This window comes from Theobroma cacao, chromosome 10, assembly GCF_053813885.1.
Source record: "Theobroma cacao isolate CCN51 chromosome 10, ASM5381388v1, whole genome shotgun sequence".
NCBI classification, from domain to species: Eukaryota; Viridiplantae; Streptophyta; class Magnoliopsida; order Malvales; family Malvaceae; genus Theobroma; species Theobroma cacao.
In genome coordinates, this window is record NC_142648.1 from 4,397,433 (window position 1) to 4,417,809 (window position 20,377).

At 34.1% G+C, this 20,377-nt stretch overlaps 2 protein-coding genes and 1 pseudogene across 3 annotated transcripts; 2 read left to right on the plus strand and 1 right to left on the minus strand.

Moving 5' to 3' along the window:
• The first annotated feature begins 1,666 nt into the window (after nucleotides 1–1,666).
• Nucleotides 1,667–6,283, plus strand: LOC18586420 (adenosine kinase 2-like). Its single transcript, XM_007009812.3, has 12 exons — nucleotides 1,667–1,844; nucleotides 2,344–2,397; nucleotides 2,687–2,733; nucleotides 2,877–2,908; nucleotides 3,002–3,103; nucleotides 3,180–3,247; nucleotides 3,902–3,978; nucleotides 4,091–4,188; nucleotides 4,307–4,377; nucleotides 4,458–4,524; nucleotides 4,629–4,812; nucleotides 5,767–6,283. The coding sequence occupies exons 1-12, from the start codon at nucleotides 1,762–1,764 to the stop codon at nucleotides 5,907–5,909; spliced, it is 1,026 nt and encodes a 341-aa protein (XP_007009874.3). The 5' UTR covers nucleotides 1,667–1,761; the 3' UTR covers nucleotides 5,910–6,283.
• Nucleotides 6,284–7,179: 896 nt separating this feature from the next.
• LOC18586421 (auxin-induced protein 15A-like) lies at nucleotides 7,180–7,701 on the minus strand. Its single transcript, XM_018128794.2, has one exon. It carries the CDS (start codon nucleotides 7,699–7,701, stop codon nucleotides 7,324–7,326), a length of 378 nt encoding a protein of 125 aa, XP_017984283.2. The 3' UTR covers nucleotides 7,180–7,323.
• Nucleotides 7,702–10,619: 2,918 nt separating this feature from the next.
• Nucleotides 10,620–12,926, plus strand: LOC18586422 (transketolase, chloroplastic-like; annotated as a pseudogene). Its single transcript, XR_016023092.1, has 6 exons — nucleotides 10,620–10,710; nucleotides 10,807–10,912; nucleotides 10,995–11,277; nucleotides 11,368–11,523; nucleotides 11,643–11,788; nucleotides 11,911–12,926. The product of XR_016023092.1 is annotated as a transketolase, chloroplastic-like (transcript).
• The last annotated feature ends 7,451 nt before the right edge of the window (nucleotides 12,927–20,377 follow it).

Sequence of the window (20,377 nt, forward strand, 5' to 3'; positions counted from 1 at the left end):
GCTAACCTCTCGGGAAGTCTTCTTGCGTAGTGTTGCCGGTCGTACCTTGAAATCATGAAATCCTTTGACTTTGTGACAATAGAGTTTAACCAACATATCAAATCACACCTACCGCATCAAACCCTCAACCTCAGCCCCATCATTTTCCGCTTACAGCTAGCAAAGTCGGAATTGAGTTTGTGAATTTTCATTTTTCATGATTTAGTGACGATGAATTTAAAATTTTTCATGAAAAATAATTAAAAAGTAATTATAAAAATAATTACTACATATAATACTTAAATGTATGTATCAAATTTATATATAATAATAATAATAATAAAATTTAAAATTAAATGTATGTAAATTTTGCATAGTTGTTTCTTGGGCCATAAAGCCTTCACATGGTATAAGAAAATAATAATTTGTCATGTTAAATTAAAAAAAAATGACAACATAAATAAAGAATATTGAAAGTTGTGGGTTCATAAAAACTATATGATTATTCCAAAACAAAACTCTTTAGCTCAAACCTAACAAAAACCAAACTCTAAACTTGCACTTGAAAGTTCAAACCCACCTAGAACACTGATAATGAAGGCTTGGACCTTGGTTGGTGCCTGCATTGACATTTCACCCATTATTTTCTATCAACAATATTATATATATATATATAATATGTATGTATAACATAAATTTAAATTTGTATTGAATATATATTGATATACATTTTATCATCTCCAAAGAAGCATACGATGTATATATTGTCGATAAATTAGAAATCATTGTTTATAAAAATTATGATGTATATATTGGTAAAGATTTAACATATATTTATAAAAGGAATGAAAAAAAAAGTATTAACATATCTTTATAAAAATTTAAATATTTTTCTTAAATAGAGAATTTACAATTATAAAATATAAAATTTTATATTAAATGAGATTGATTCATATTCAAGTATTTTAAATTCTAATATTAAAACTCTCTAAAACAAATAAACAATGAGATTTATGAGAAAAAATTTTTCTATTAAATAATACACAAACAAATCATCAAAGGCATACATATATACAGAAACACACACAAACACCAGTGCCTTGCACCTAAATGCTTGTTTATTATTTATTTTTACATAATAATGATATAAAATAAAAATATTTTTAAAATGTAAACTTAGTTATCTATAAATAAAAGATAACTATAATTGAAAGAAAATTATATATATTAAGAACTTAATATTTTAATTATATATAATTGAAATTTTATAATATCAATTTATAAATTATTTGATACTGTTAGAATTAGAAAAATATTTTTTAATGAAAGTTATTCAATTTAAATAGAAATCTTATTTACAAATTGGACAAACTTTATTAATATTTATTATACAATATAAATTTTAATAAAATTATTTGACTTAATTAAGATTTTTACATATTTATAAATTAGATCAATCTTATTATTATTAATAAGAAACAATATTTTAAATTACAATTTACATATATAATATACAGATATAACCATTTTGATGATTATAAAGTTTTTTAACATTCATAATTATATATAATATAAATATTAAAAAATTCAAAATTAAATTAAATAAAAAAAACCCAACCAACCCCAATTACAAGAGCTTCATAGCACACGTCACTGTGTCTATATATAAGTTGTAACCAAAGTTTAACAAACCTATGTTGTTTTGTGAACTGAGATATCACTTCCTTCAAACTGCCTACACTCTTCTTTTCGTTCTTGTGTCTCTCTGAAACGCTTTTTTCAATGGCTTACGAAGGTTTTCTTTTGGGCATGGGAAACCCACTTCTTGACATCTCTGCTGTTGTTGATGAAGACTTCTTAAACAAGTAAGTAACCCCATTTTACTTAAAATCCCAAGAGAGCTTTTATGTTTCTGTTTTGCTACTGAGAAAATGGTAAAAGAAACAATAAAGGATATGACATTGTTAATCATTTTTTGAATTTGAAGCTGTTGTGTCTTGGTGGGTCTTTCTTAGTTTTGTTAGATCTGTGATGTTTTTATTGGATAGTTTGTTTCCAAGGACAGATCTGTAGTGCCGGGTTTCGCTTTTGGTTTCTTTGTTTTGCTAGTTTTTGGATTGTTTTGTTTTGGTTGCTGTGAAAAATGAGGGAAATGGTGAATCTTGGATTGAGATTGTAGGGTTATGGATAGCAAAAAAGATGGTACTTTTCACTTCAAAACAAGGTTTTGTGTTGGCTTTTAAGAATGATAGATTTTGCAGTTGCTGATTTTATTTTCTTAACATTTCCTTGTTTGTACATAACTACTGTTTGTTTTTCATGGATATTTTGGTTGACCTTCGAAATGCTTGGTTGGTGGAACAGGTATGACATCAAGTTGAACAACGCTATTCTTGCGGAGGACAAGCACTTGCCAATGTAATCTTCTTTTCTCAGTGATATCATGGCCATCTATGGTCTATATTTAGCATTCATTTTAGAAATAAAAGCTGCTGTTCATGCGTGCGTGTGTGTCTATGTGTGTATGTATAGAGAAGATCCATCTGCCTTCATATGCATATTGGTTCTCTGTGTTTGACGTTCTACCGAGTGAACCTTGCCTGGGATGTATATTTTAATAGGTAGATGGCTGAGGGTGTTAATTGCTAATATGTGAAATACTTATTGAGTCACGATAAACTTATTTTATGTGGATGGGTTTTTTAAGGTATGAGGAGATGGCCAACAAGTATGATGTGGAGTATATTGCTGGAGGTAAGCTGGGAATTTGTTTGATTTGGTGTTTCTAATGTCTTCTCAAACAATAAGCTGGCAGATAGATGACATTGCATATCTTTAAATTTAATGGTGATTGCTTTCTATCAACTAATGAGTTTTACAATCTTGTGTTACTGTAGGTGCTACTCAAAATTCTATCAGAGTTGCCCAGGTTTGCTATGTCAAGAGATTTTAATTTTAGTTAGATTAACATTGCTTGTGAATTCATTTGCTTTAATCTCTTTCAATGTTGTGTCCCTTCCAGTGGATGCTTCAGATCCCTGGTGCAACTATTTACATGGGTTGCATTGGTAAGGACAAGTTTGGAGAGGAAATGAAGAAAAACTCAAAGCTCGCTGGTGTTAATGTAAGTTTCTATGCATCATTGCTTCCCACTTTTAAGCTTATTGTGCTCGCTTTGAGATTTAATTATGTTTGATCAGGTGCACTACTATGAGGATGAGACAGCACCAACAGGGACATGTGCTGTCTGTGTTGTTGGTGGTGAGAGGTTAGTTGCTCCAACTGCCTGTTAAACTCCTGCTTGTGCCTGGAATATTCCAACTGCATAGTCCAGCTGTTTGTTTGGAGATTTTTTTCAGTTACCTGTCTTCTTTGCTCAGGGTGTGTGTGTAGAAACACAAGCATCCCATCAATTTGCTTTATTTTCCTATTACCCCACACGACAATTGATCCTTTCTTTTGTCTTTGGTTTATTGAATCTAAAATCTTGCAAATCTAGTGGTCTTTTTCTTGCTCCTCAGATTATTTTAGGCAAAAGTAATTCACAAGTATGTCCATCAAGGTCTATCTTTTTGCAGATCTGTGTTATGGATGTCAGAAATGTGGGAAAATTCATGCATGCATGTTATGCCTATCCTAGTATTGGGATTTGTGAAATTGTTGTTTGTTGCACTTCCTGAGAAATTTTGTATATTTATTAGGTTTTATTTCTATGCCTGGACATAAATCTCAACATGTGCATTTATTGTTGGGGACCAAAGGCCATGTGCAAAGTTTATATCTTTTATTGGTTTGTGTATCTCTATATGTAGCAATCTACCCACATACCTACATAATGTATGTAGGGATCAATAAATATACATAATCATCCGATTCTAAAAGTTCCTGTGCTGAAAAATTTTTGCAATTTTTGTTGTGGCAGATCACTTGTTGCCAACTTATCAGCTGCAAATTGTTACAAATCAGAGCATTTGAAGAGGCCAGAAAATTGGGCACTAGGTACTACTACTCTTTCAAACACTTTCTTGTTGCTTCAGTTTCCAGCTATATTTCTCTTTGTTGGCTATGAGATTTTACCAGCTCACGTTTATAAAATTCCCTATATGAACAGTTGAGAAGGCAAAATATTTCTACATTGCTGGGTTTTTCCTTACCGTATCCCCTGAATCCATCCAACTTGTTGCTGAACATGCTGCTGCAAAGAACAAGGTAAAACTAATGGATTTAACTCGCAATTATTTTTATTAGCTTCAAGACCATTTATTTTTTATTGCAATTGCTATTCTTTCTTGTCAATTAATTCCAATCACCACCTTTAAATTTGCAGGTTTTCATGATGAACCTTTCTGCTCCATTCATCTGTGAGTTCTTTAGGGATGTGCAGGAGAAAGCTCTTCCGTAGGTTTTGTGATCCTTCTTTCTTCATATGAAATTATGAATTACATTGGAACAGGTGATGATGGGCCTTTTGGATGCAGGTACATGGATTATGTCTTTGGTAATGAGACTGAAGCTAGAACATTCTCAAAGGTTCATGGCTGGGAGGTAACAATCACTTATTGATTATTTTGATTATTTTGTTTAGTAAGAGTATTGCACTTTATTTTTGCTCACAGATTGTCTTTTCTTATTTTGTCTTTGATAACCAGACTGATAATGTTGAGGAGATTGCTCTAAAGATATCTCAATGGCCTAAGGCATCAGGAACACACAAGAGAATTACTGTTATCACCCAGGGGGCAGATCCTGTTGTGGTTGCTGAGGATGGAAAAGTGAAATTATTCCCTGTTGTCTTATTACCAAAAGAGAAGTTGGTTGATACCAATGGAGCAGGTTTGTTTCTCTCTTAGGTTTTCCAAGTGAATTGTGGGATATATATTGTCTAGAAGATGTATTCTTACTTTCAAAGTGTTTTAATATGCATCCTAATTTTGAAGATTTGAGCATAACTACTTTGCACATGGATGCATTTGGTTAAGCATATGAGATTCCTAGTTATTGAGTATTGGACTATTGGCAAACAAAGATATTATATTAAGGGATCAATTTATGGGAAATATAAACTGATTCTGTAATTCAGTATTTTGCTATTTTGAACCCTTTTGATATTTAATTATATAGTATATGTTAGATTGTTTGCATGAATAGACTTTCGGATTGTCAAAACTTGAAGGTCAATCAAGTTTTTGTGACTTTTCTTGGTTGCTGTGTTGAATTTACAAAACCCTAGCCCCATCCCTGAATGAAGAAAGGAGACTAAGGACACAAATAACATGGTTATCATATTAGAGATGGTTCTTTTTGGTGTTTAAAATTTGCTGATAGCAGTATGATACAATGTTAATGTGGCCTATGTTCAGTAAGCATTTTCGACGGTAGGAAAATGTTTATAACACATCCCATCTTTTCTTTATACCATTTGGCTTTCCCGTCATCACTGATCCACAGAGTTATTCATGTCTGCCTATCAACCTGCTCCTCCCTTTCTAGATGGGTTCAAAATGATACAACAAAATATCTGGACTATAATAAGTTTAATATTCTAAGCTCTCAGAAGATGGTCTAATCTAGTCAGTGACTGTAGAAGTTTCTATTGCTTCTGTTATTAGTTATCATCAGGTTGACCAGAGCTCAATGAGCATTAGAATAATGAAATCAAGGAAAAACATACTACTTTTATAGCTTTTTTCATGATCATGGTTAAAATGAAATTTGTGGTAGAAAATGCTCATTGGCTTAATTTAATGCCACTAATTTTTATCAATGCTGCTTTTCCTTTTGTGGCAGGGGATGCATTTGTTGGTGGATTTTTGTCACAGCTAGTCCAAGAGAAGCCCATTGAAGAATGCATAAGAGCTGGTTGCTATGCGGCAAATGTTATCATCCAAAGGTCAGGTTGCACATATCCTGAAAAGCCCAACTTCAGTTAAAAAGACTTGCACCTCTTGGCTCCCGCACTTGTTTTCTGGTAGTTGTGAGAGTTAATCATATGGCAGAGTCATAAGCGCAACTGTGGAAATCTGCATTTTTTTGCTCCTGTACCCTTGTATCTGGTGCAGGATATTATTCTTGTTTCATATTTTTATGATTTGGTGAGAATATATTTGATGTCATTTTTAAAAACAAATAGTTCATCCTTCAAATTTTTGAAATGGTGAACCAAATGGGGTTCAGGTAGGAGAATATTCGAGGACCCATATGTATAAGTCGGGCCATAATTTCTTGTTCTGGTTTCTGAAATTTGTTCGTGTTTATGAATGCATTACTCGTTAGAGGTGCTTCTATAGCTATTTTTTCAGTTGAAGTGCTCGTTTATCTTTGATTCTTTTCATTTTAGTCGTCATTATTTACTTTTACCCCTCACTGACTGGAAAGAGACATTCTGGCTGCACTGGTTTTATTGTTGTTAGTGTCTATGGCTGCCCAGATTTTCTATCAGGATTTTACTCACAGCAGTATAATTGTTGTTGCTGAGATTCTTGGATCCCAGACCAGTGAAGTTCTCCATAACCAATCATGTCATATGATTTGTTTCTGCAAAATATTTTCAATCAAATTTGCAACACAGAAAGTCCAAACATTTGGTTTCTCGTAAAAGGATAAAATAATGTAATCGGCTTTTATTAATTCCACCAGGATTAAGCTTAAACTTTGTTTGGAGCCACAAATTTAAAAGAGTTGGACATAACTTGCAGATTTTGTTGGTAGTAGATCTAGGCAGAAGCTAAAACATGCTAATGTTTCCCTGTGATTTGTAGTTGTCTGAGAATCTTTGATCTTGTTCCAGGTTTCTTAAGGTCATTATAAGTTAAAACGTAGGCATGATCAGACTTCAGATATGGATAAATGAGCAATAAAAATATAAAACAGTAAATAAATATAAAATTTTATGTTTAGAGAAATACGATGCAGAGTTTTCGTTTGGTAAGGTCAAAATATTTCTTCTGAAAGGTTTTTCAGCCTTTTCCTGTGAAGGAAAACTTTTAAGAAAGTAAAATGTTTTTGCGATGATCAACGTAAAATATTTTACACCTGATAAAAGGTGTAAAACACGTTTCATTTGTCTTCTCTCTAAAAAAGTGCTAATTAATCCATCATAAAAGGAAAAAATTATTTAAATTTGCATACAAATTGTATAAACACCAAAAGTCCCTCTGTTGCACTCCCATGTAAGGTGAAAGAAGTCAGAACTTAAAACTTTCAAAGATACAGGATCACAGAGCATGCTATGATATTTTGAGCTGAACTGCTGTTTCTACAGGTAATAGAATCAAAATCATAATGTACAACACGTACTGTAGTCTTCTTGCACTTTGCCGTTTCAAAGAGCACCGAGGTGACCCTTTAGAAACAAAATTGAGGCCTTTGATCTTGTTGTTGAGAGGCAGCTACACACTGAAGAATGATTGTGAAAATGTTCTCATCGCAGGGAATGCAAAGTTTAGAGCTGGCAGAAAAATCAAACACTTCCTCGGCGCGATCAAGCAATGCTTTGAAGAGAGGATGCTCCAGTAAGCTTATTTTGATGACAAATCTCTTGCAGTCTTCACCTACATATACAACTAGATGACCTCTGGGGACATCTACGGGAATATAGACTTCCTCATGCAAGCAAGACCAGATACTCCAATCTCTAATATGACCCCAGATTGTGTACTTTAGAACACTTGCACCAACATTTCTGCACTTACAGAGATATTTTCTTAAACCTTTGCTTTTCATCGTCCCGTGTGTGCTTGCGCGCATGCGTGTCTATGCTTGTTTCTCGATCTATTAAAAGAGAGAGATACAGTGGTCTATGCAGGGTGCAACAAAGGTATATAAAGCCCTTTTGTTGGTAGAAATGGCATAGCTAAAATTTTTTAACTAAGTACAGAAGCATGAGATTGCGGCAGCAATAAGAAGGACATGTACCTTTTGTCATCTAGTGATTTTTATATGATGTATCATTGCCAAATTGTACGAAAATGCACGTTGTTTTACTTAATAAGTGAAAAGATTTGATCAACATTCTATAGAAAGTTATATACCCCACAAAGGGATAAGATATTATCAGACAGCTTTCTGATAGAAATCGTTGGGAAAAGTGCACCAGTTAAAGTACATCTGTACCTGTACAGGTTGCAATTTGTGTTATATGTCAGAGAGTTCAGACAGAATCAAAGGGGTTCGGCCGGTTATTGCTTTACTTGTTAAATTGTTAGAACACTACTATAAACAATTAATCACTTAGTTTTCTACATATATCCTTGTAGTTTATGAAACATTGTAAAGTGAAAATTGGAGGCATTGGGAAAGGATCATGGATCTATTAATTAGCAGATTAATTTCCCAGTTAGGAATTTCATTGTTGGTTGCACCATATTAAAGAAGCAATTTTGTTGGTTGGCAAGCTAAGCTTAGGTTGGGAATGGTTAGGCTTAGGCAGCTAATTGTGGATGATGTAGTTGTTGTTAGTAAACTTCATTTGTTGATCTTACCCTTGAGCAGACATGGAGAGGTGTACACAGATTTATTAGCTAGAGACCAAGTAAGAGTTTGGTGAAGTGGAATGAAGAAAACAAAAGAGATTTTCAGCAGGACACACCATTTGAATTAAAGAAAAAGCCCACAGATTTGCAAACATGAGGGGGTTTATCTCAATCATTTACTCTCCCTACCCACTCTGCATGGAGGGAGAGAGAGAGATAGAGATGGCATGGTCGGCGGTTGGTAGGTCTACTTCACATGATGATCAAAATCTGGTAGGTTTTCCCATTTTTTTTACATTATCTTTTGTGCAATAGGGACATGACATTTTGAAGATCTTTTCATAAAGATCAAGTGGGAGAAAAAGGAGAAAAAAAATGTTTAAGGATAAATCTAGCTTGGTTTTCATTTTCCCTTTTTTTTTTTATTAAGAACTAAATGCTCATGTAATTCAGATAAATTGGGAGACATGAAATGAAGTTACTAGAATGGGAATTATGCTTATCCCTCTCTCTTTCTCTCTATTCTCTCTTTCACTTGATTGACATATAACCTATTTACCAACTTAACTAACATTAAAAAGATGGTTGAAGGACATGTTTAATGAGTATTCTCCCAGCAACAAAATCCACCTTGAGGGCATATGGTTTATGTTTCTATGTTCAATGATGGGCCCTTGCCCCCATGCACCCTGCTTCTTCAAATCTGCTGTGAGCCACTTCAGGTTGCAGTAGGATGTGTGCACACAGTTACATGCATTGGCTTTTTATTGTCGTGGGCCTGTTTACATAAGAGCAGAAAAAAAAGAAGGGGAGCTGTATTCCTATTTCTTTTCTATTTATTTTCCTGTAAAAATCAAGGATTTGGAGAAGGTCAAATGCCAGAGCTACTGTTAGGCAATCTATGGAGGAAGATATGGAAGTGCCTGTTAAAATCACACTAACGAAGTGGCTATATTAATCAGATAAAAGTTACTTATATTAACAAGTAGAAAAGAAAGCTGGGACTTTGGACTGGATCAGAAGATGGGGGAGACCCTGGAGGTTGGGCTTTGAAGCTCTTCATCTAGGCTTGTAATGTAGCTATACCTGCCCCATTATTGGTAGGCCCCAGAAAAAGAAATATAAAAGACACGTCCCACCTCACATTTCACCCCAATTTGCCACCTGAATCTCTATTGCCTCTAGTTCTGCCAGGCAGCTTTGCTGAGCTAAGCTCAAAAATTCCAATTTTCATTTTTGAACAAGAATTTGTTAGCTTGGTTAGCTGATCAGCCAGCTGAGAAGACTGAGCTTCCACCTCTCCAGGAAGAAGGAACCACCAAGGCAAGTTGCCAACACCCAAAGCACAACATAGCACCAGTTAGTTGCAAAGGTATATCTGCCTTCTAGACCATGCCTTCCCTTCTTTTTCCACCCCAACCTTCTCTCCTTCCAAGGTCCGAACTCTTCTCTCTAATACCAAAAGAAACAACAAAAACATCAAAGCGATCCCGGTTTAATACATCCAGCCCTGTAGTTCTCCCAAAACCAACTCTCTCCACCGGCCAAAAGGCTTCAAGGAACACAATATACTCTCATGGCAACAAGAACTCGAACAAAAGCGAAGAAAACTTTGATGACAATAATATAAACGATGCTTCACCTGAGGACTTGGTGGACCGGCGCTGCGTGGATAACCTTAGGATGCTGACAGTAGACGCAGTGCAAAGTGCGAAAGCAGGCCATCCTGGCATGCCACTGGGGATGGCAGAAGTGGGTTATGTACCATACAGGCATGTCATGAGGTATAATCCTAAACATCCCAAGTGGTTTAACAGGGACAGGTTTGTCTTGATTGCTGGCCACGGTGCTTGCTTCAATATGTTTGCCTTCACCTAGCCGGGTTCCAATCTGTGCAGGTATTTGTATCCAATTCCAGAAAGCTCTTTCTTTATTTTGATTGAGTTGGTGCACTAAATTGTAGTTTGTCTAAGCCGAAGTTCGATTTAACGTAAAATTTATTTTAAAGTTCCAGAGTTATTCACATATTTATATCCTTCTACTTTAATATAAAAAATTAAACAGAACTAAAAATGGAAACCATGAGTAAATGTTTGACAAAATGTAACTTTGATATGTATATGGTCGTATGCATGACTTAAAATAGAAGCAGAACACTGTGTATCTCAGCTAGAAGACCTGCAGCGTTTGTGCAAGCTTGGTAGTTGAACCCCGGGTCATCCAGAAAAAATCGTGACAGATGGAGTTGAAGTTACTACAGGTCAAACTTGTTATAGTACTTGTCACACATTGGTTCAGGAGGGAGGAAAAAGGAATTAACACAGCTTTTACTAGAAATTGAATTTTATGATGCTAGGGCCCCGTGGACAAGGTGTAGCAAATGCTGTTGGTCTTGCCTTAGCAGAAGCGCACTTAGCAGCCAGGTTCAATAAGCCTGATGCTGTTATTGTCGATCATAGAACGTATGTTGATAAACTCTTTAGCTTTTTGCCTTTTACGAATTCCACTTAAGTTGGTCCATTCTTATTATTATTTTTACTGTAGTTATTGCCTCATGGGTGATGGATGTGCTATGGAAGGAATTACGCTTGAAGCTGCATCTTTAGCTGCTCATTGGAAGCTTAACAAGCTTACACTATTCTATGATGATAATCAAAACACAATAGATGGACCGACATCTCTAGCATTTTCTGAAGATATATCTGTGCGGTTCAAGGCTCTTTGTTGGAATACAATTACAGTAGACAACTTATATGATGACATAGGCACCTTCAAGGATGCATTGCACTCTGCTTTTAGTGAGACAGAGACACCAACTTTCATCAAGGTTTGTGTCTTTGTGGGATTATATAGATAATAATTTCGCCTATTCTTAGTACATGTTAACTATAGATAATGAATGGAATTTTTTCTCCAGGTGAAAACAGTGATAGGGAAGTTGTCAGAAAAGGAAGGAACTTCTAGAGCTCATCATGGTATGTTTGATGAAGATGATATGACAAATATGAAAGAAAAGGTGAACTGGGTCCGAGAAGAGCAGCCATTTCATGTCATCCCTACGGTTTACAGGTTTGTCTGTTTACAACAGAAATCTAGCATATCATTTCAGTTTCCACTAGGATGGAAGAGTGAAAGAGAGAAAAATTAAATATTGTTAGGAGTGGTGAGATTTGCATGCCAATTTGACGCAAGGAAATGCAACTTCAGGCAGAACGAGGGGAAGAATTAGAGAGGGAATGGTACTCTAAGTTGTACTACTAGCGGAACAAATATCAAGAGGCTGTAGAATTTAATCTTCTCCTTAATGGTGGTTTGCTTCCTGGATGGGAGAACTCATTGCCAGTACATAATTAATTATTGAATTTAGAAGGAGGATTTTTTCCCCCTTATTAGAGCAATAAAAATGTGAGGCAAATAAAATGCATGACTAATGCTTAATTTTATTTATCTAATTGTATGGACCGAAATGGTCTGTATCTGATCTGGTGGATGCTACTCGAGGGTACTCTGAAAGATGCTTGAACCAACTTGCTAAAGTGCTTCCAGGATTGATTGGTGGAAGTGCAGACCTTGCAACCGCAAACAAAGCCTATCTCCATGACTACCAAGATTTCTGCCAGCCTGATGCCCCCTGGGGTTGTAACATATGCTATGGAGTTCGTGAACATGCAATGGCTGGAATTTCCAATGGCATAGCATTGCATGGAAGTGGTTTGATACCATTTACAGCCACTTTCCTTGTATTTTCTGATTACATGAAGAACTCAATCCGATTATCTGCTCTGAGTCATGCTGGTGTAATCTACATTTTGACTCATGACTTAATTGGTTTAGGAGAGGATGGTCCAACTCACCAGCTAGTAGAACGGCTTGCTGGTCTTAGAGCAGTTCCACGCCTTCTAGTTTTCAGACCAGCAGATGGGAATGAAACTGCTGAAGCATACAAAATAGCTATTGCCAATCGAGATTCACCAAGTTTCATTGCATTGTCAAGGCAAAAGGTATCACCAAACTTGGAAGGAACATCAGCAGATAAAGTTGACAGAGGAGGATACATTGTGAGTGATAATTCTGGCAAAGAAATGCCTAAAATAATACTGATTGGTACTGGGACACAGTTGAGTCTTTGTGAGGGGACTCCCATAAAGCGAAGGAATGAAGGGAGAAAAGTGAGGATGGTTTCACTTGCTTGTTGATGGCTTTTTGATAGGCTACCAATGGAGCATAAGGAGCTTGTGCTGCCATCAAGTGTTCGAAAGCGCTTGAGGGTTGAGGCTGGTTCACCAATGAGTTGGAGGGAGTATGTTGGAGATGAAGGTGCAGTGATTGCAACAGAGAAGTTTGGGGCTAGTGGGGCTTATTGATACATTTAAGAAGTTCGGTTTCACTGAAGAGAATGTAACCAGGATTGCTAAGTCGTTGCTATCCCAATAGGAGTTGTCTGAATCAAAGGTTATTTATTGTTAAAAAAAATAAAAAAAACATAAAGTTATTTAATAAAGTCTTTGCTATGTACATTGCATTTCTAACTAAAATAAGATCAATCAATTCTTATTTTAAGTTGGGAAGAGCACATGTCTCTGTTTGGAAAGTAGGAAACTTTCCTGTCTCAAAACTTATTATTTAAACGTCATTTTCTCCATATTTACACCAAAAAAAGCAAATTAAGTCTATTTATAAATCCTCTGATCCAAAATATTTTCATACTACATTGAAAGTAAGTAGAAAAGGAAAAGAAAAGAACTCATCAAAGTCAACAGATGGCTTCCAACAGAAACATCAGCCAACTGGTGGTTTTATATGTGGTATTAATGGCTTAAATATGCTTAACCCAAAATGCTGTTTCTTCATGATAGTAAAACCTACATGCTTGTTTACATGAAACAAGATGGTGCAGCTAATGGTGAATGCTAGAAAGCCTGCAAGGAGCACTGTAATAACTCAATTAATGATTACTTAGAACATTGAAAATTCTTTGATGATTTTTTTTTGATGGGATATAAAGCCACCCATTTTGTAAAAGATGCTTTTGAATAATGTCATTACTTTTTGTGAAGAATAAAAAAGGTAGCTTTGATATGGTATTAATTTTTTGGCAACAAATCATGATTTCATTACAGTTACCAACTGCATATCCTTTTTGATCAATGGCCAATATTTATGTATTAGATTTGCAAAAGAAAATCATATGATGTGAATGAAGCCATGTGTTATGAGCCAATCTTTGTATAGGGTCATGACGGGGTAGAATTGCTTAGAAATTAAGGGAAAATGCTCCCATTTTAAATAATGAAATGGTACTTGGTAGCTTACTTATAAAAGTCTATTAAGTCTTTAAGGAAAAGACCTTTAAGAGAAAGAATGTTCATTTCACGTATTGTAACGGTTCATGGTGGTACAGGTGTAAAAGTTCATTAGCTTTTTATAAAGGGTAAGTTGTTGATGAATTGTTCGGCTGCCTCAATGGTTAAGGTATGTTGGTGACCAATCATCTAAGGCTACCCCTATAGCCCAATGATGATGTGTGTTATGCTCTCGATTTCTTCGTACTTTCTTTTTTATATTAATAAAACAATTTTCTTTTATTTAGAACTAATTATTCGTATATGACATTTGTTATATCTTATGATTTTGCTATTGCTTTTCATGAACTAACTCGTAGTTATAATTTGTGTTTATTCAGCTATAATTGAGTTCTTAGTTGACTTGTGTAGAAGTGTCCACTCAAGCGTTGCACGGGTTATTGCATATTTGAACAAAGAGACTTTGAAGTACTAGTGATGTGTCATTGAAAATAGTGGGCTCTTGTTAAAATGGAGGAGGATATCACAGTCCCAACGAGGAACTATGTGAATCCCACATCATATGCTCTTGTTGGGTAGAGCCATAAATCTCACGTAAAAAAGAAGCTCTCATAGAGGAGCTAAAAGAGAATGTCATGGTTTTAAAAGGGAGTCAAGAATCTCACATTAGTTGTGTACTAGAGTAAGATTGGACATTTAATAGTTCACACCATTTTTCACCTAAGAGGCATTTTTTGTGGGATAAAGTCGTGAGACGAACGGGCCCAAGCAGTCAATACCTCAAAAAGGTTGGTTTGGACCATGAGACATGGTGTCATATACAATACGTATTCCACGTATTCTTATGGAATCAGTGACACATTCAAAAATAAATAATCAAATTACACAACCATGGACCATCAAAATACAACCAAAACCACAATAAACTTAAAATCTCCACATAAATAGACCCTACGTAGATTTAAAATCAATACCCTCAATAAACTTAAAACCCCCACATAATACGTACATTTAAAATCAATACCCCTAATAAACTTAAAACCCCCACATAAACCGACACTATGCACATTTAGAATTGTTTTCAACCATAGCAGGTGCCTCCACCATGCCAGACTTATTTGGACAAGGCTTTGCTTCACATTTAGAATTGTTCATGCCTGATTTATCTAGACAAGGCTTTGCTTCACATTCAAAATTGTTCATGCCTAACTTATGTGGTGTTTCTCTTCCAACCTTTTTTCACAATGTGGTCAAGTTTGGTCAAAAGTAACCTTTCAGAGCAATTCAGGGTAAAGTCGAGGTTCATACCCATGCACCAAACATTTTGGGCCTCTCTCTGAATCATATCATTACTGTTAGAGATATTGTTATCTGATAGTGAACACCGGCCATTAGGCTATCAAGTTGTTTGGGAGGAATCTAAAAGACAAGATTCTTTTTTATAGGCTTTAAATGCTCATTATTTTTTGGTGCGAGATGGACTTTAATTGAACTTGGTAAGCCTGACACGCTTAGCACTCCTATATTTAGTTCAATGAAACTTTTGGAAGACCCAACACCGTTTTCATTCATTTGGATTTGAGGTGTTTGAGCCCATTGAATCATGATTGGTGGGTTTTAATGACTAGGCTATAGCTTTTCCTCTATCCATTTTGATTTTCCTCCCTACTCAATTTTTAAAATAAAACCACCCACCTCCATTTCTGTATCTTCGAGACACAAGTTACCCATGACAAAGGATTCAAATGATGAAGAAAAATCATTAAACCCCTTATCCCCACGTATACAACCCGACAAAATCAACAATACTATCTAACTTAAATTCTTGAACATTGACTAAATAAAATGAAACATGATATACTTCTTCTTCTCTCTTTCATTTGAAATAAAATGAAGCTATTTTGTCCATTGACTTATCCATTTCTCTATCCTAAATAGCCACTCCAATTCATCCAAAAGATGAAGTAGAGCAAAACAAAGCAAAATACATGCAACGTCTCAAAAATGAAACCAAAAATGCAAAAGATTAATGAAATTATCTTCAAGAAAATTTGGTTGGGACAAAGTCGATGGGATGAAAAGATGAGAATTAGGGTTTTCTGGAGAAATAAACTTATGTAAATTTCAACTAGAAAAATAAGGTAAGAAAGAGCTTTAGGAATTAAGGTTTGTTTGGACCATGGCACATGGTGTCACATATACACAATATGTATTTCACGTATTCCTATAAAACCAATGGCACATTCAAAAATAAATAATTAAATTACACAAACATGGTCCATTAAAGCACAACCAATATCACAATAAACCTAAAACCCCCACATAAACATACACACTATGCGCATTCAGAAACAATACCATAATAAATTTAAAACCCTCACATAAATAGATACTGTGCACATTCAGAATTGTTCTCAACTATAACAGGTGCCTCTACCATGCCAGACTTATTTGAACAAGGCTTTGCTTCACATTTAGAATTGTTCATGCTTGATTTATCTGGACAAGGCTCTACTTTGCATTTAGAATTATTCTTAACCATAATCGGTGCCTCCACCATGCCTGACTTATATGGACAAGGCTCTACTTCACATTTAGATTCACATTCAAAATTGTTAATGCCTAACTTATCTAGTGTTTCTCTTATGACCTCTTTTCACAATGTGGTCAAGTTTTGTCAATCTTGCAATGCTAAACACCTACTTTTTCCTCTCTCTATATGCACAATGAACTGAAGCTTTTTAAGCTTTCTTCTTTGGTGTTAAAGCAGTAACATATCCTCTTTTTGATTTTTTTTATCCTAAGTTTTGTTTGTGGATTGTCTATAGTGTTTTTGGGGTGAGAATGGAGGAAGAGATATTGTTGTAGAAGAAACAAAAAGAGCTTCATGGGAGTTTAGTAATGGCGTTGTTGTTTCTTTTTCTTTGTCCTAAAAATAAAAATGTGTGTTTACCACTTTCTGATTATGAAGTTAACTGTTAGGTGTTCCTAATTTAATGACAATAAGTTCTGTCTTTACATAGCTTTTTCTAATGGGAAAAGAGTTGAAGATTAGTTTTACCTCATTTTTCATGACTTATCCGATAATAAAGAATAATTAGCCTAGTTTGGTCTAACCGTTGTAACTTCCCTTTTTTTTGTGTGTTTATGATCCTATTGTGTTTCTATGGTGTATCTGAGCTATTTGGTTTTTTCCTACGATTTGGCTTTGATATAATAATGAGGATGAGTTGAGTTTTTATCTTGGCATGTTGTTGTGGCAATTGATTGATGGACTGTGTTGAATTTTTTAAGTTTCCTGCAAATATACTTTTGAATTGAACTTGGTAAATCTAATGGGCTTAGCACTCCTATATTTGATTCAATGAACCTTTTGGACGACCTAGCACCGTCTCCATTCATCTAGGTTTGAGTTGTTTAAGCCCATTGAATCATGATTGGTGGGTTTTGATGACTAGGCTATGGCCTTTCCTTTATCTAATTTTGATTTTTCTCTCTTTTTAACTACTAGAGTAAAAGCACCCACTTGTATTTCTCCATCTTCTAGATGAAGGTTACCCACAACAAAGGACTCAAATGATGAAGAAAAATCGCTAAACCCTTTGTCCCCACATAACCAACTCAAAAAATTGAGGACATTATTTGGCTCAAATTCTTGAACATTTACTAAATAAAATGAAACATGGTATACTTATTCTTCTTCTTTCTTTCATTTGAAATAAAATCAAACTATCTTGTCCATTGGCTCTCCATATCTTTATCTCAAATAGCCATTCCAATCCATCCAAAAGATGAAGTAGAGCAAAATAAAGCCAAATACATGCAACGCTGCAAAAATGAAACAAAAACATAAAAGATTAATGGAATTACCTTCAAGAAGATTTGGTTGGTACAAAAATGATGGGACGAACAGATTAGGGTTTTTGAATAAATAAATTATGTAAATTTCAAAAAGAAAAACAAGGTAAGAAAGAGCTATACGTAGCAAATACTAGTGTATTATTTTCTGCAGCAAAAGATGCCACCAAAGCCAATGGGATGAAAAGATGAGAACTAGGTTTCCTAGAGAAATAAACTTATAGAAATTTCAAAAAGAAAAATAAGGTAAGAAGGAGCTCTGCTTAGCAAATATTAGTGTACTATTTTCTAATGCAAAAGACGTGCAAGGTTCTATCTTTGTAAACCATGACATTGTTCAATTTTCAGTTTTCATTCTTCTTTAAAACAAGAAGATGTCTTTGCGAGAGTAGGAGAAATAGTAGAATCGCAACTTGGGCCTAGACTTGGGTTGATGATGTTTAAAGATGATTGCGTGTTGTGTATATGGGGAGATGCGACTGGTTTGAAAGATGATGTTATTGGTTCCGTAGGAATACAAGAAAGATCCCAATGAAGATTTTTAAAGCGGGTTTTAGCTTGCTGGCTTTACGGTTTTATCCCACAAAAAACGCGTCTCAAGTGAAAGATGGTATAAACTATCAAATATCCAGTCTCACTCTAGTACACAATTGATATGAGATTTATGGCTCTTCTCTAGGACCATGACATCTTTCTTTGGTTCTCTTATGGGACCTTTTCTTTGATGTGAGATTTATGGCTCTACTTGTTAGGAGCATACGATGTGGGATTTACATGGTTCCCTGTTAGGATTGTAACAACATGTCTCGATAGTAAAAGGAGCTTTGAAGTCTTCAAATTTCAAGTTCAAGTCTCAATATAAGTGGGTTTAATCCAATTTTATATTTAATTTGTTTAACTAATTTGTCTTTTTTCATAAATTTAATTTGTGAGATATACAAAAATTATTTAATTATAATTGGAGTTTTTATTTGTAATGACATAAAAAAAGAAAATCAAATTATATAAAATGGTTATGAATCTAATATACTCCCTCTATCCCATTTTGTATGATTACAAGTGATTAAATAAAAAAAATAAAAAAAAATCAATATATAGATAAAACTTGTTGAATACATTTTGCATGTACAAATAAAATTCAATTAATTTTACAAAATTTTAAATTAGAACAGAAAATTCAACTAAAGTCAGAGCATTGTCATGAATGTATAAATTGAATTAAAAAAAATGCCTGAAAATACATAAGAAATTATCTTAAAATAGTATAAAAATTTGATAAGAGAAAAAAAATTATCAAAATGATTCTTAAAAGAAAAAAAATTGTAAGAATGAGGATCCTTGAGTTTCTTTATTGAAATTTCTTAAATTAATTAACATCGAGTTACTAAATATATCACTATCGTTTATTGTATCCATACGTATATAGATTTCTAAATAAAATTTAACAACTTATTTAGATAAATTAATAACTTAAAAGGGGTGCTTTCTTCTAATATACTTTTTCTTTTCCCTACAAAATGCTTTTATATATATATAGAAATGAATTTGACTTGACTTGAATTAGAAAAGTGGAAAAGTTCAATCACAATTCCCAATCTCAAACCTCATATTCCTCCATGATTCTCTCCAAACCACTTTAAAAAAAAAAAGAATATCAACTTGAGTCCTTTATAAGTCTTCCAATTCTTCCAACATATTTTCACAACACCCAAAACAAAGAAAATTAATTCAAAGAAGTGAAAAAACATGGGGAGCAAGAGAATGATATGTTTGGTAATGCTTATCTTTGCCATGTTTGTGCTTGCCCAAAGTGTGTGCCAAGACGAGTGCGTTGCTCTTTGTCTACGCGACGTCCCTGGTCGCAAGCATGGCTGTCAATTAGCCTGTGAAACAGCTTGTAGAGATCTTCCTCATCCATAAATTTATTGCAATTATTATAATTATTAACCCTCATTCTTCATCGATCCTCTTTAGATACATATTTTTTCAAGAGAGATTCAAATTTAATATGAAAATCATGTATTAATCAATTAGTCAAATATTCGAGTACGATTATTTTTAAACATTAATCTGTCTATTACTTTGTGGGTTAATTATTGTTTAGAATTTAAGAGTTTAGAAATGTCCTTGTATTTTTTGTATATATTTTTCCGGATATTTTGATTTTAGAAAAATGAAAAGAAAAGAAAAATATTGTTTTTACTTTTGTTGGAATGGCATATCGAGAAAATGATAGATGGAAAATCTAGTTTTATCAGCATTCGGACCCACGTCTAAATAGTAATGTTAATTCTTACGTAGGCCATAAAATCTTTCCAATAAAAGAAAGTAAATTAGATATGAGTAATACTTTTTTATTGCCTGCCTTTTGCATTTTTGAGTCAATTCACACTGGCAACCTTTTTCTCTTGTCATCCAAAGGCTAGGGTTTGATCCCATGTTGGTTAACCTGAATTTTCAATATTATGATGGAAATAAATAAATTTATTTATGTCAAGAACTTAACTTCAAACTTTAGCTCATAATAATTAATAAATTAAATGTTCAAATATCAATACACCTTAATTAATTTTTTTTCTTTTATCAGTTTCTTATGTATTACTAAATTACTATTAAGGATGCCAATAGATATATTATAATCTACTATCTTGTATTACCCGACTTAATTAAGTAATATTAGGATATCCAATAATCAAGTTTAGATATCTTATTAAATAATAGAATTCGAGTTAAGGTATCTAAAAAGTAACTAGAACAAAAATTATG

Bases quoted from the DNA above. Each gene is read 5' to 3' on its own strand.
- LOC18586420 (XM_007009812.3), top strand. From the start codon at position 1,762: ATGGCTTACGAAGGTTTTCTTTTGGGCATGGGAAACCCACTTCTTGAC. The intron at 4,189-4,306 runs GTAAAACTAATG...TTAAATTTGCAG, and splicing joins ATGCTGCTGCAAAGAACAAG to GTTTTCATGATGAACCTTTC. The intron at 4,378-4,457 runs GTAGGTTTTGTG...TTTTGGATGCAG, and splicing joins GTGCAGGAGAAAGCTCTTCC to GTACATGGATTATGTCTTTG.
- LOC18586421 (XM_018128794.2), bottom strand. From the start codon at position 7,701: ATGAAAAGCAAAGGTTTAAGAAAATATCTCTGTAAGTGCAGAAATGTT.